The 14,132-nt window shown below is 43.0% G+C and overlaps 1 protein-coding gene across 5 annotated transcripts in view; it reads right to left on the bottom strand.

The window, feature by feature from the left end:
* The window catches only part of RIC3 (RIC3 acetylcholine receptor chaperone), a 57,463-nt gene extending 43,832 nt beyond the window's left edge, over positions 1-13,631 (bottom strand). For 2 of the 5 annotated variants that reach the window (XM_032427027.1, XM_032427029.1), the window contains exon 1: positions 12,833-13,226. In XM_032427027.1, the coding sequence (XP_032282918.1) occupies positions 12,833-12,956 (124 nt within the window). In that variant the 5' untranslated portion in view covers positions 12,957-13,226. Of the gene's footprint in view, positions 1-12,832; positions 13,231-13,258 lie in introns of those variants that run through there. The other 3 variants (XM_032427030.1, XM_032427031.1, XM_032427028.1) reach the window with 3 other exon arrangements.
* Between the last annotated feature and the right edge of the window lie 501 nt (positions 13,632-14,132).

Here is a 14,132-nt window from a genome sequence, read left to right as displayed (position 1 = left end):
ATCTCAAGTGTACAAAAAAGTATAAATAATGTATGAGCACTTGTATACCTGCCTACCACATAGATGTAACTGGAAGACTTGTGTACTCTCAGAATGTGCACTTTATACTTTACTATGTTAAGTATATATTCATAAACTACATACAATATTGTCTTGAGTTTTAAAACTTTATATTATGAATGGGCAGTAGCGACAGTCATATAGCAATATGAACATACTTACTGCCACTGAACTGTACACCTACTGGTTAAAATGATAAATTTCTGTTATGTATATTTTACAATAAAAAAAACCTTTATATTATGATATCATACTATACTCATTCTTCTACAACTTCCCTTTTCTGCTCTTTTTCTGGGTGGGGATTAATATTTTGGCCTAGAAATGCACCATGTTGATTTGATATATGTAGCTCCAGTTCATTCACTTGAACTGCCATATAGCATCTCCTAGTATGTCCATTATCACAATTTATTCACCTCCTCCCAACTGATGAATATTTAGGTTATTTTCTATTTTTCACTATTATAAACGTTCTACTTTATAGCTACATTACAAAGAGGATTTGTGGTTTTTAAAATATTTTGCTTAAAAAAACAGCTCAAAAAGGACACCTGGGTGGCTCAGTCAGTTAAGCGTCTGTCTTTGGCTCAGGTCATGATCCTGGAGTCCTGGGATCGAGCCCCAAGTCAGGCTCCCTGCTCAGCAGTGAGCCTGCTTCTTCCTCTCCCTCTGCTCCTCTCCCACCCCACCCCACCCTCTCTCTCTCCCATACATAAAAATCAAAAAACAAAACAAAACAGCTCAAGAGACCAGGATATTAAAGATACTAGAACATTAAAACTGCACTTTTCAAAATAGAAAACAGCTGTGTTCACCATCTCTATATGCACTTACGTATTCTCTAAAATGGGACTTGACTAAATCCTGTTTATTGAAAGCTTTCCCCATATTTAGGTTTATTTAATTATTAAAATTTCACTTAGCATATCATTTAAGCTTGACTACAAACTTAATGGATTTTACAGAGTGAAGTTCTACTTTCCCTTGTTAATAACCACCCTTATTGCTAAAAACAAAAACTCTAACACTGTTAACAAAAGAGCTTTCTGAAAGAAGCATTAAACCATCTGCAACATTTCATTCTTAAGACAAATAAATCAATAAAGAACTGGATGTGTTTATATTTGATTACCGCAGTTTAAAAAAGATCCTTATGGGCCAATTCCTTAAGATATGTAAGCTTCTCCCTAAAGACTGAGGAAATTCTAGAGGCCAAATTTAATTCGGCATTACTTAAAGTGGAGCCTGGGACCACAGCTGACTGTTCCTCATCAGTCTCCTCCAGGGGCCCCTCATCTTGTTACATTCCTCTCCTACCTAAAGCTGTGCTCTGCCCACCACTGCTTTGATGTTTTCTGCTAATTTAACCATGTATTTTTTTCCATCTTTTATCAACCTCCGCACTCCCAAATTACGCTACATACTATGAAGAGATACTTGTGTGTCTAAGTTGCTCAGCACAGGGCCTAGTCCATATACCCTACGCATGTTAATTATTACTGTTTTGTTAGGAGTCATCTTCCTAAAGCATAATTCTAACGGGTCTTGCCATTTTCTCCCATCAAAAGCTTTCAGTGGTTTCAACACAAGACTGTGTTACACAGTCAGCAAAGTGAGTAAAATCAGTACTATCTTTTCAGAGTTATTAGTTAAGATACTGGTTAGGCCTCCAACTATTTAAGTGAGGTTAAATAAACCTTTTTTTTTTTTTTTTTTAAAGATTTTATTTATTTGAGAGCGAGCGAGCGAGCACAAGCAGGGGAAGGGGTAAGGGAGCAGACTCTCCGCTGAGCAGGGAGCCCGATGAGGGGCTCGATCCCAGGACCCCGGGATCATGACCTGGGCCAAAGGCAGATGCTTAACGGACTGATCCACCCAGATGCCCCTAAATGAGCCTTTCTAGAGCTCATTTTCATCATCTGTAAAATGGATATAATTGGGGTTGTTACACGGATTGTCCAGGGTTGTTACAAGGATTACAGATTAGGGGCACCTGAGTGGCTCAGTCGGTTAAATGTCTGCCTTCGGCTCAGGTCATGATCCCAGGGTCCTGGGATCGAGCCCACATCAGGCTCCCTGCTCAGTGCGGAGCCTGCTTCTCCCTCTGCCTCTGTGTGCGCTCCCCCTGCTTGTGCTCACCTGTACATGCACGTGCACTCTCGCTCTCTTTCTCTGTCAAATAAATAAAATTAAAAAAAAAAAGATTACAGATTAAATATCATATACAATGGACCCTGCATGCACAGTGGGTATTTAACAAATTCTGGTTTTGCCTTCCCTACAAACTGAATTTCTAAACAACTGAATTCTATAATCTAGTCCAAAAGTACCTCTTCATATTTCTTTCCCATTACATACTCCTGATTCAGCCTAACTAGACTTCTCACCATGCTTTGAGCCTGCCTTGTGATTTCTTACCTCTAAGCCTTTGCTTTTTGCTGACTCCAGTGATTTTGCTTTTCTCTCCAACTCCACATGTCTAAATCTAGCTTATCCTTCAGGGCCCAGGCCAAATACTGCCCACATCCCCCATGCTTTTTCTCATCTCATCCCCATGCACTTAGAACATACTGCTTGATCCTCTTTAATTGCACTTATCACAACTGGCCTTATTCAAAAGTTATATTTACGTGCCTTACAGCCTCTCCTTGAATGGACTGAGAAACAGAAATAGATAAAACCTTCCTGTAAGTACTATTTCTACCCAGTTTTATTCAGTGCTGACTAAAACTTACAAATCCTATCAGAGCACCAGAGAAGATGCCTCTGACAGCCAGAAGCTGGCCTGGTACTATCAGCTAGGCCTTGGTGTTGGTATGAGCTGGCGTAGCACTCACAGCTAGGTCTTGGTGTTCTCCTGTTAAACGTCAGCAATTTCAGAACATCAACATTAAACAAGGCCATTCTGTGACCACCGTGGATCAAGACGAAAGAGTAATAAGACCACTCTGTAATCTGCCTGAACACAGACAAAACATGAATACTGTCTAAGCTAAAAAATATCAAATAGCTCCCATTCCCGGATAATGAGGGACTGCTGCTTCTTCATAAATTACAGCTTCAGCCCTTCTCTAGTCTGTTCTCCCTTTAGATAAACTCTATTAAGATATCCAGCCATCCAGCCACAGAATTTGCCTCACTTCCTGACGGCATCCAATCCAGAGCAAAGCCCCACATCCTTACACCTTCTTCAAAAATCACCTAACACATGCCCACATCCTATAATAAAGTTTTTCTAACAATCTTACTGTGATGTTGCAAGCTTCCCCATGGTGTGCATTCTCCCTAGCTAAAAGTAATAAATCCAACTTCTTTAACTACAGGCATTCCTTGTGCTCTGTGGCTGAAGGACAAACTATGAACTTCTTGAATAAAAGTCTAGGGTATGCTCTGGGTCTTGCATGCTGTACACTTTGGTGAATTGATCTGGATGACTATACTGGGCCTGCTGGCCTTTACTGGAATCTCAAGACCCAGCACAGTTACTCTCAGAATTAAAAATAATTTTTTACTACATTATCCTGAGTGGTTTTTAGTTTTGAGTATAGAAAATGGCAGCCAGGGTGACTGGTAAAAGGTGCTCCTTACCCACAACTCTGCTCCACACTCATTCCCCTAGAAGTTTCTGAACTTGAAAAAGTGCCTAATTTACATGTATTCACAGGCTCTCAAATTGTCTCCTCCCTTCTCTGACACTCTTTCAGAGCAGATACTGAGGTTTCATTAGGAGAAAAGAAAAGGTAAGGGACCAAAATAATACATTCGTCCTCAAGTACTTATATACCAAAAGAAAGAGCTAACTTAAGATAACAAAGAATTAAATATGTGTATGTATTATATATGCATGTATATATACATATATGGACACATAACTATACATACATGTGTATATATTTCCACATCTTAGATAGTTCTAGACCCAGTGGGCAAAACTCACCTGAGGAAAACATGGTGACTTAAGAGTCTAAGCTATTTTGAAGGAACAGGGCCACTGAGGAGGTACTGGTAAGGAAACCTATTTGTAAGTACTCAAAGCTAGTCCCTCACTGGAAAACATGGGCAGGCAGGATCAGGAGGAGAGATGCCAGATACGACATTATCGTGGGAGCACTCCAGGATCCAGCTATGGAGGTGGTGAGCAGGACTCTCCTGAAGCCGACTCTAGCACAGAAGCAGCATACGGTCATCTTGGAGGGCTTCAACTACTCTGGCACCTGTCAGAAGTCTCAGTGTGCTAACCTTGGAACAGCTGACAAGCTCCTGACCTTGCGTGCTGAGGCTTTCGTGTTAAACAGGTGCAGAAGGTGAGAGGAGGGGAACTGCTACTTTGGCCGAAGAAGAAATTGGTCAGTGAAATGAAAAGAGAACTGTAGGAGAAAGGGACCATGCCAACTCAATATTTGTGGCAGCAAAGTAGGGGTTGTGTGGCACAGGTCCTAGGAAAGCAGAATTAAGTTCTGAAAACAAACAGCCCCATGGCATGAGACCTTTTCTAAGAGGAAAGCTTTCTTTTTTTTTTAAGATTTTATTTATTTGACAGAGACAGACAGCGAGAGCGGGAACACAAGCAGGGGAGTGGGATCATGACCTGAACCGAAGGCAGACGCTTAACGACTGAGCCACCCAGGTGTCCCTAAGAGGAAAGCTCTTAAGATGCATTGCTGCTTGAGCATTTCAAAAATTGTCAAGCAGATAGGAAAGCCAGAGGGGACAAAAAAAAAAAAAAAAAAAAAGCAGATGTACAGGTAGTTCTTCTAAAAGAACAGAGAAAAGATGAAAAGACACATAAGTGAATGAGTGGCAAGACTTGGAAGAACCCCAGGAGGCCAAGGTCCAAAATAAGATTTACAAAAAGGCTGGCCAAAGCAAATGGAGTATTTTTAGAGCAAAAAAGGCAATTTACCTGATGATAAAATGTAATGCTGAGGAAGAACTTCTGAACTTCTATTTTGCTTCCATATTCTCTATCAAAGGGACTAAATTTTGGGTTAAATGAAAGAGAATCAGCAATCCTAAAGACAAAAATAAAGTCCCAGATGGGTGAGGAGAATAAGTTTGTCCACTAAGCAATTTCTACCAAGACTAAAAAACCTGCAAGAAAAGTCCTTAAGCTAAAAGAAAATTTTAAGAAATTATATTGATAGAGAAAATTTTAAAGAATGGAGTAGGTGATTATTGTTCCAGTTTGCAAAAGGTGGATGGTGGACTTTTCACCCATACAGAAGTGAGCACACTGTAGCTCTTAGACTAGATTCTAAATAGGATTCTTCAGGAGATTGTGAGGCAGATGGCAGAGAAGGAGGATCCTGAGCTTAAGTCGTGGACACACTCGGAGATAACAGCTATATCTGTGTGACTGACCCTGAAAATGACCCAAAGACTGGCACAACAGTGCTTCCACATTTCATCCTAGGGGGAATCGAGGAGGAAGGCCACATCGAAAAAGGGCAGAGGAGCAGAGCTGAGATTGGGGAAAAACCCAGGTAAGACTAACCACAAATGTGAAGGACGCCACAAGCAGCGAGAAGTTAGAGGATCAGACCCCACCCTAGGCTTTGGGGACCCACACTGGGAAGATGAGTGCCCATTAACATCTTGCTTTGAAAAAAAAAAAAAATCAGTGGAGCTTAACTTAGCTTTTAAAATCAGTGGGGTTTAGGGCGCCTGGGTGGCTCAGATAGTTAAGCGTCTGCCTTCGGCTCAGGTCATGATCCCAGGGTCCTGGGATCGAGTCCCGCATCGGGCTCCCTGCTCCTTGGGAGCCTGCTTCTCCCTCTGCCTCTCTCTCTGTCTCTCATGAATAAATAAAGAAAAAATCTTTAAAAAAATAAAAAATAAAAAATAAAATCAGTGGGGTTTAACTCTGGGTACTCTAAAAATCAACCGGCTTAACTCCAGGAAAGCCAAAGGGAGATAGGAAACTGAGTCTTTGCCTTAAAGCATAATAAATAACTTGGCTTTAAACACAGCATAGAAACAACAGTTTGAAAAGTGCCTGAGGTACACGTGACAGATGTATTTACTACTCTCAGAACATGTGCTGGAGGGGCGCCTGGGTGGCTCAGTCGTTGGGCGGCTGCCTTCGGCTCAAGTCATGATCTCGGGGTCCCGGGATCGAGTCCCGCATCGGGCTCCCTGCTCAGCGGGAAGCCTACTTCTCCCACTCCCCCTGCTTGTGTTCCCTCTCTCGCTGTGTCTATCTCTGTCAAATAAATAAAATCTTTAAAAAAAAAAAAAAAAAAAAAGAACATGCTGGAGGCACAGGTATCTTCAGGAGAGTTCAACAACAAAAGTGCTGGCAAGCGCCATTTCTCTTCCCCTCCCCAAGCCTAGATAGCCAGACACTTGCAAAAACCAGCACGAACGCTCTCCACCTATTTTACTAGTACCATGTGTGCAGCCCCACCTTCCCCTGCACGGCCTGGCAGGCATCTCTCCAAAGCGGCTCCCGCCCCACCATACCCTGCAAACAACCCAGCAAGGACCAGCGCCACTCCAAAGGGAATCCTGTGCTGGGAAAGGGGAAGCTAACCCCACACACCGGTGCCCCTACAGTTCCAGCAGCCAAGCCTTTTCACTGGCCACAAAAGGAAAAAGCCCTGCCTTCTGGTGTGTCTGCAACTGTGACAGAAAGACCAAGTGCAGAAATCAAGGCTGACTGCTAATCCTGCCCACCTATGTTCCAAAACAAAGTGAACAGCACAAAATGGACAAAACCTAGATGAGCAGCAATCAAAAAAAAAAAAAAAAAAAAAAAATAGCAGCTTAGCATTCTAATATACCACAAGGTCAGCAAGTAAAATGCCAAAAATCTAAAGCAATCCTCAGGATGCATTAAAAGAAGTGAGAGTTTTTAAAAGGAGAGTGGGGCGGGGGGAGGCAACAGGTTTGCTCTTCCATGAGCTAACAGGCTTCTACTTGCTATTATTTGCCTTCTAGAGAGGCTGTTTTGAGATACTTGGAACTAGGTCATATGAGGAATGGATGAACTCCTACAGATGTCAACATAGGAAAAAAGACTGAAAAAGGGAACATGATGCTAGTCTTCAAATTCCTGAACTCACCATCTTTCCCTTTAATCTATTCTCCTCCATTCCTATTTTGGTGAAGGGCATCACCATCTGTCTATTCACCTAAGCTAATAACTTGAGACTAATCCAAGATGCCTCCCTCCCCCTCACCTTCCAATTCTATTTAAAAATGGCTCTTAAGTGGCGCCTGGGTGGCCTAGTCAGTTAAACATCCAACTCTTGATTTTGGCTCAGGTCATGATCTCACGGTCGTGAGATCGAGCCCCATGTCAGGCTTAGCGTGGAGTCGGCTTGAGATTCTCTCTCTCCCTTTGCCCCTCCCCACACTCATGTGTGCACGAGTGTGCACACGCTCTCTCTCAAGTAAATCTTTAAAAATGGCTCTTAAGCTGACATTTCTGACAATGTTAAATAAATTTCAAATCATAAAAACATAAAAATAAAAACCAGAGAACTATAATAAATAAAAATTTAAAAAAGCTCTTAAAATTGTTCTCCTCCCTCTTACCCAATGATGGCAGCCTCCCCTGCTCTATTTCCTCCTTCCTCCAGTACCCCTATCTCCCTTTGGGAATCTCTCTCAACTTCACAGTGGTTAATTAGTAGTTAATCAGTATATTCTTTCTACCCAAAGCACTGCAAGTAACTTAATTCAAGCCATTACAATGCATGGATAGGTTAGTCAGACCTACTGGGAAAGAACGAGGAGTGGGGGTACGGGCTAGGTATGAGTGAGGTGGGAGTGAGGGAAGAGTTTAAAAGAAAAGACATGCTCCTTCTCTGGACAGTGGAATGTGAGAGGTGATGTCTGGTACTGTTGCAACCACTGCTGCTATCCTGAGAGAGCAGTCAGAGGACAGAGCCAACGTGAGAAGGAACTCGGAAGTGAAATGCACACATAAAATCAGAGTTGGAGCCCTGAACAGATGGTGAATCTCTGGATCAGACAACACTAAAGGCCAGTTCTAACACAAGGTCTTTTCATTTGTACAAAGCAATAAACCCCCTTTTTGTCTTAAGACAGTTCAAGTTGAATTTTCTGTCACTTGTCATGAGGATCCTAACTGATGAGCTCAACAACACTGATTTAAGGATGCTCATGCGGCCTCAACCGGAGTACGTCAACTATCTTCTCCTTACAGAGATCCTCACCATGCAGTTCCTACAGTGCCACCAGGATGTCCTTTCTAAAACCAGACTGGAGCTTCTCTTCTACTTACAAGCTTACAGTGGCCTCTTCTACCTTTGAAATAAAATCCAAACTCCTTAAGTACATCAGAAAAAAAAAAAAAAATCCTCAGTTTGGCCCCTGACAACATCTCTGGTCTCATCTCTGGTCAAAATGAAAAACTTTTCTTCTTAAAAGGACACCAGCAAGAAAGTGAAGACAACCCACTGAGTGGGAGAAAATATTTGTAAATTATATATCTGATAATGGGTTTTTGTCTAAAGAACTGTCAAAACTCAACAAAAAGATAAGTAACCCAATTTAAGAATAGGCACAAGATCTGAATAAGACATTTCTCCAAAGATGATATACAAATAGCCAATATACACACAAAAAGATGCTCAATGTCATTAGTCATCAGGAAAACGCAAATAAAACCACAATGAGGTATCACTTCACACCCACTAGGATGGCTGTGATCAAACAGGCAGACAGTAAGTGTTGGCAAGATGTGGAGAAACTAGAATGCTTATACATTGCTGGTAGAAATGTTAAATGGTGTAGCCACTTTGGCAAACAGAGTAGCAGTTGCTCAAAAGGTTAAAAACAGAATAATCATATGATCCAGAAATTTCACTCTTCATTCCAGCCACACTAAAATGCTCATATTTCCCAAACGTATATGCCCAAGAAAAATGAAAACATGTCTACCTAAGTTTGTATTCAAATGTTAATAGCAGCATTATGTATATAAAAAATATAAACAACCCAAATGTCCATCAACAGATGAATGGATAAATAAAATGTGGTATATCCACACAATGGAATATTATTCAGCCATTAAAAAGTAATGAAGTACTGGGATGCCTGGGTGGTGCAGTCAGTCAGGCGTCTGACTCTTGGTCTCGGCTTAGGTCGTGATCTCGGCTTAGGTCGTGATCTCACGGTGGTGAGATCGGGCCCCACGTTGGGCTCCACACTCGGTGCCAAGTCTGCTTGGGTTTCTCTCTCCTTCTTCCTCTGCTCCTCCCCCTCACTCTCTAAAATAAAATTTTTTAAAAAATGAAGTACTGATACATGCTACAAAATGGATGAACCTTGAAAACATGCTGAGCAAAAGAAGCTAGTCACAAAAGATTACATATTGTATAATTCCATTTATATGAAATTTCTAGAAATTTATACTGATACAAAGTAGATTAGTAGTTACCTAGGGCTGAAGGGGGTGGGGTGGGGTGTGTTGGAGGGGGTGATGGCTAAAGAATATGGGGATTTTGGTGAGGGGTGGGGTAGAAAATGTTCTAACATTGATTGTGGTGATGGCTGAACAACTCTGAACAAACTCCACTGAACTGTACACTTTAAGGGTGTGAACTGTATGTGAATTATATCTCAAGAAAGCTGTTAGAGGGGAAAAAAAAAAAAAACAACCAGACTGTCCTGCTCTAGGACACCTTTCTTGCCCCCAATAAACCTGACCATTCTAACCATGAGTCCCCACTGTTCCCTGCAAGGGCTTTGAGTACATGCAACGGACACTTAGGCCTTATTTTTTGTCTATTTTCCTCTACTAAACTGTGATCCTCAGAGATTTGGCTCATTTTTCTTAGAATCCATGGTTATCTGTACACTGTGTATACACTATGTGAAAGAGTACATCATAAGTATTTACTAAAAGACTGTCTTAAGGGCTGTCATGTGGAAAAGGGACTGTACTTATTTCACATACTCCAAAGGGCAGAAATGAAAGTTACAATGACAGATTTCAAGAATTTCCCAATAACTGGGGTTGTCTCCTTCTCTAAAACAAGGATTTCAGGGTTCTGTGAATTCTCAGAATTGATACTCAAATTCTGAATGTATGTGTAAGTAGTACGTGAATTTTCTAGGGAGAAACTCCATAACTTTCAACAGATTCTCAAAGGGGTATATGTATATAAACCCAAAACGGTTAGGAATCACTGTTTTTAAAATGTCAGCATACCGGCACAGGGATTTTAAGTAGTTTAATTTTTATTGAAGTATAGTTGACATACAATGTTACCTTAGTTTCAAATGTATGACATAGTCATTCTATAGTTCTATACATTATTATGCTCACAAAATACAGCTACCATCTATCACCATACAACACCATGAACGCCACTGACTATACTCCCTATGTTGTACTTTCATCCCCATGACTTACTCATTTCATTACTGGAAGCCTGTATTTCCCACTCCTCTTCACCCATTTTGTCCATTCCCCCAACCACCCCTCCCATTTGGCAACCATCAGTTCTCTATATCTATGGGTCTATTCCTGTTTTTGTTTGTTCATTTATTTTTTAGATTCCACATAAGTGAAATCACATAGTATGTCTTTTTCTGACTTATTTCACTTAGTATAATACCCCCTAGGTCCATCCAAGGGCAGAGAGTTTAGTTAGCAAAATTTCAGTTACTGAAATACATCATTCAGGAGAAGTTTTTTCCTAGATTATATTCCTTTGGTATATATGCAAAAAGAATTCACAGTAGGGGCACCTGGGTGGCTCAGTCGTTAAGTGTCTGCCTTCGGCTCAGGTCATGATCCCAGGGTCCTGGGATCGAGCCCCGCATCGGGCTCCCTGCTCAGCGGGAAGCCTGCTTCTCCCTCTCCCACTCCCCCTGCTTGTGTTCCTGCTCTCGCTAGGTCTCTATCAAATAAATAAATAAAATATTTAAAAATTCACAATATTAGTAGCTTCATAAACTTGAATTATTCATTTAAAAATATTTATCAACTGCTATTTTAGGCAGATGCTAAAGAAATAGTGGTAAACAAGACCAAGCCCCTGCCCTCATGAAACTTACATTCTTGAAAGTAGAAACAGAAAAAAAGTGAGGGCGCCTGGGTGGCTCAGTTGGTTAAGCGACTGCCTTCGGCTCAGGTCATGATCCTGGAGTCCCGGGATCGAGTCCCGCATCGGGCTCTCTGCTCGGCAGAGAGTCTGCTTCTCCCTCTGACCCTCCCCCCTCTCATGTTCTCTGTATCTCATTCTCTCTCAAATAAATAAATAAAATCTTAAAAAAAAAAAAGTGAGTAAATAAGAACATTTCATATCATATAGTAATTCCTTCAAGAAGGAAAATAGAACAACATGAGGAACAAGGAAAGATGGGGCTGGAGTTATCTTAGCTAGGGTCCACAGGGAAAGTCTCTGAGAAGGTTACATCTGAGCAGAAACTTGAGTAATTAGAAGGAAGCTGAGGGAAGAACACTCTAGGAATAAGGAGAACAAAGTGCAAAGATTCTAAGATGAGAACATTGGATATCAACTCTTGAGTTCTCAAGGGAGAAAGCCACTAATGTGGCTCTACACAACATTCAGAAGAGTATCTCCCACTCACATGCAATAGAACTTACTCAACATAATTCAGCATAATGGAATTCAATTGAGTAAAATACTATTTTAGAAAAATCTTTACTGCTCAAGATCATCATGAATTAATCTTCAAGGCAGACAAGGCAGTATCATTAAACAAAATGAGTAAAACCTTTGGGATTTTGTAATAAGGCAGAAAGGAAAAAAATAACATGATTTTTTAGAAGTCTCTTCCAGGTAGATAGTTTTACAAGCATAAAGTTTATCAAGCACATTCTATCAAGAGAATTCTCAGTTCAATCTGTCCTCCACCCCCAGAGCTTAGTGCTTGTCATCTGCAGTATTTCTATCTATGATGTGCAAAAGAGTGGAAAGATAGTCCGTGTGCACAAATTACAGGGAAGTGGATTTCAGTTCAAAAGGAGCTGTCCAATCGTCGAAAGGCTGAACATTACTGGAAGTGTTTGGAGACTGTAAAACCATCCTCACGGGTATTACAGCAATAACTTACAGGAGAAAAGTTACCAGAAGAACTTCTGGAGCTAGAGAGAATTGTTCTAGTTCCTTCTCTCAGCCTGGACATCCATCCCTTTGCACCTATTATGTAAAAGCACCTGAACGCAACCAACTGGGTGGATTTGTAAACACCACATACACCATACCAATAACAAAGGATTAGCAAACACTTAAGGGGAATGTAGTAATTCTTTCGTCTCAGTAATTGAAGTCTGAATTAAAATCTTCAAATTATATTTAAAAAGGCACAAAGACGGCCTGAAGCTGGGCGCTGGAAGTACACAAGGACTTCAGATTAACAATAGCAATGCCAATTATCTTTACTTCATAGAAAAGCAGGACACAAAGCACACAGAAACCCCAGAGAGGGGAATCCAAGCGGGAGCCCTCCGGACTCAAAAGCACCTGGACAGATGTGACAGCTGACTGAAGCCAGGGACGGGAGGGGGGAGGGCTGCAAACGGGTGAGCGAGAGACCACCTGGAGGGTGCCCAGGTACTCGAGCCTGCAGCCCCGGCCCTTCCCTCCAGCAGAAGGTCGGGACGGACCCGGCGCCCCATGGAGTCGCCGCTGTCAGCTGACGCCGAGGGAACCGCGGGGCTTGGCACCTCCCCAACGCCGCCCGGTCCGCCCTCTCTAGCCGGTGTGGAGGAGACCTCGACTCACCCCTCCCTGGAGCAGCCGAGAGGGAGCTAGCCTGCGCTTACCTTCCGGCGCCGGCGGCGGCTCCTGCCGCTTTCCGCGGGACAGGAAGGCCTTGGGCAGCAGCAGCGACACGGCCAGGACGAGCCCCGAGGCCAGGGCCACCCTCTGCACGGTGGAGTACGCCATGGCCGCCGCCCTCGCCACAGGTGCAGACGCCAGCCGGAACCGGAACCGCAGCGCCGGCGGCCTCTTCCGACCGAACCGCGGGCTGCGCGGACGGCGACGCGCGAGGGACAAGTGCGCGAGGCACCCGCACGGCGGTCCCCGTCTCCGTACTCGCACCCGCGCCCCCGGGTCTGGGCCAACTGGAAACTCCTCCCTGTCCACGCCCCGCGGTGCGTTCTCCGCCCCCGCGAAAGGCTGGCGGTTGTGCCCTTCCTTCTCCCCATCCCGCCGGCCGCCCCCGACCACGCCAGCGAGCTCCTTACCGCCAGCAGCTCCCACCGCTCGCAGCCAGCCTCCGTCTGCAGCCAACCGGGAGGATGTAAGCGCGTCTAATGATCTCGCTCCACGGTGTGAAACCCTTCACGGACACCTCTTGATCCTCAGCACAACCCTCACATCTTTCTGTGACCTCAAGGCCCTGACCGATCTGGTCTGAACAGTGCTGCATCCAAACTAGAGCATTTGCTCTTCCCCAGCAGATTCTTTGCTTTCAGGGAAGCTTGGTTTGTCCTGTTCCCTCTGCCTGGAAAATTCCTAACGTCATCTCTGCCGGTGAAAAACTCTGAAGAACTGAAAAATACTACCTCCATGAGACTTCTCCAGTCAGCCTCTCCTCCCTCTGTATTCCCACAGTCCTTCCTTCCTGTCTTTATTCATTTATTTATAAACATTAAATAATAAACATTTAGTTCCTACAATGTATCAAATCCGGAAATGGGACTATAGGGTCTGATGAGTAAGATGGGTTTCCTTCTGGGGCAGATAGGTATCTAAACACGAAAATGCAGGAAATATTCTGGACTCTGGAACAGTCAGCTCAACTGGAAGGAGGGGTCAAGAAGAGCTCCTGAAAGTAGGTGAAATTTGAGTTTTTGAAGAATAAGTCACTAGACAGACAGGTGGGAGGAGTTGGAGTATTCAGACAAAGGTTGCAAAGAAAGCAAAGGCATGAAAGCCTGTGTGTGCCTTCCAAAGATGACTAGTGATTCATTTTGGCCAGGCCATAGGGCTGGTGACAGGATATAAAGTGATAAGGCTACAAATATAAACAGGAGTGAAATTGTGAGAAGCCTGGATATAACTTCCAGTTCAACATGGCAGATGGAACACACCCATTTATCTTTCCACAAAAATGAA

The sequence above is a fragment of the Phoca vitulina genome, unplaced genomic scaffold (assembly GCF_004348235.1).
Source record: "Phoca vitulina isolate PV1807 unplaced genomic scaffold, GSC_HSeal_1.0 scaffold36, whole genome shotgun sequence".
In the NCBI taxonomy this organism is placed as follows: Eukaryota; Metazoa; Chordata; class Mammalia; order Carnivora; family Phocidae; genus Phoca; species Phoca vitulina.
This window is presented reverse-complemented; position numbering and strand designations above follow the sequence as displayed.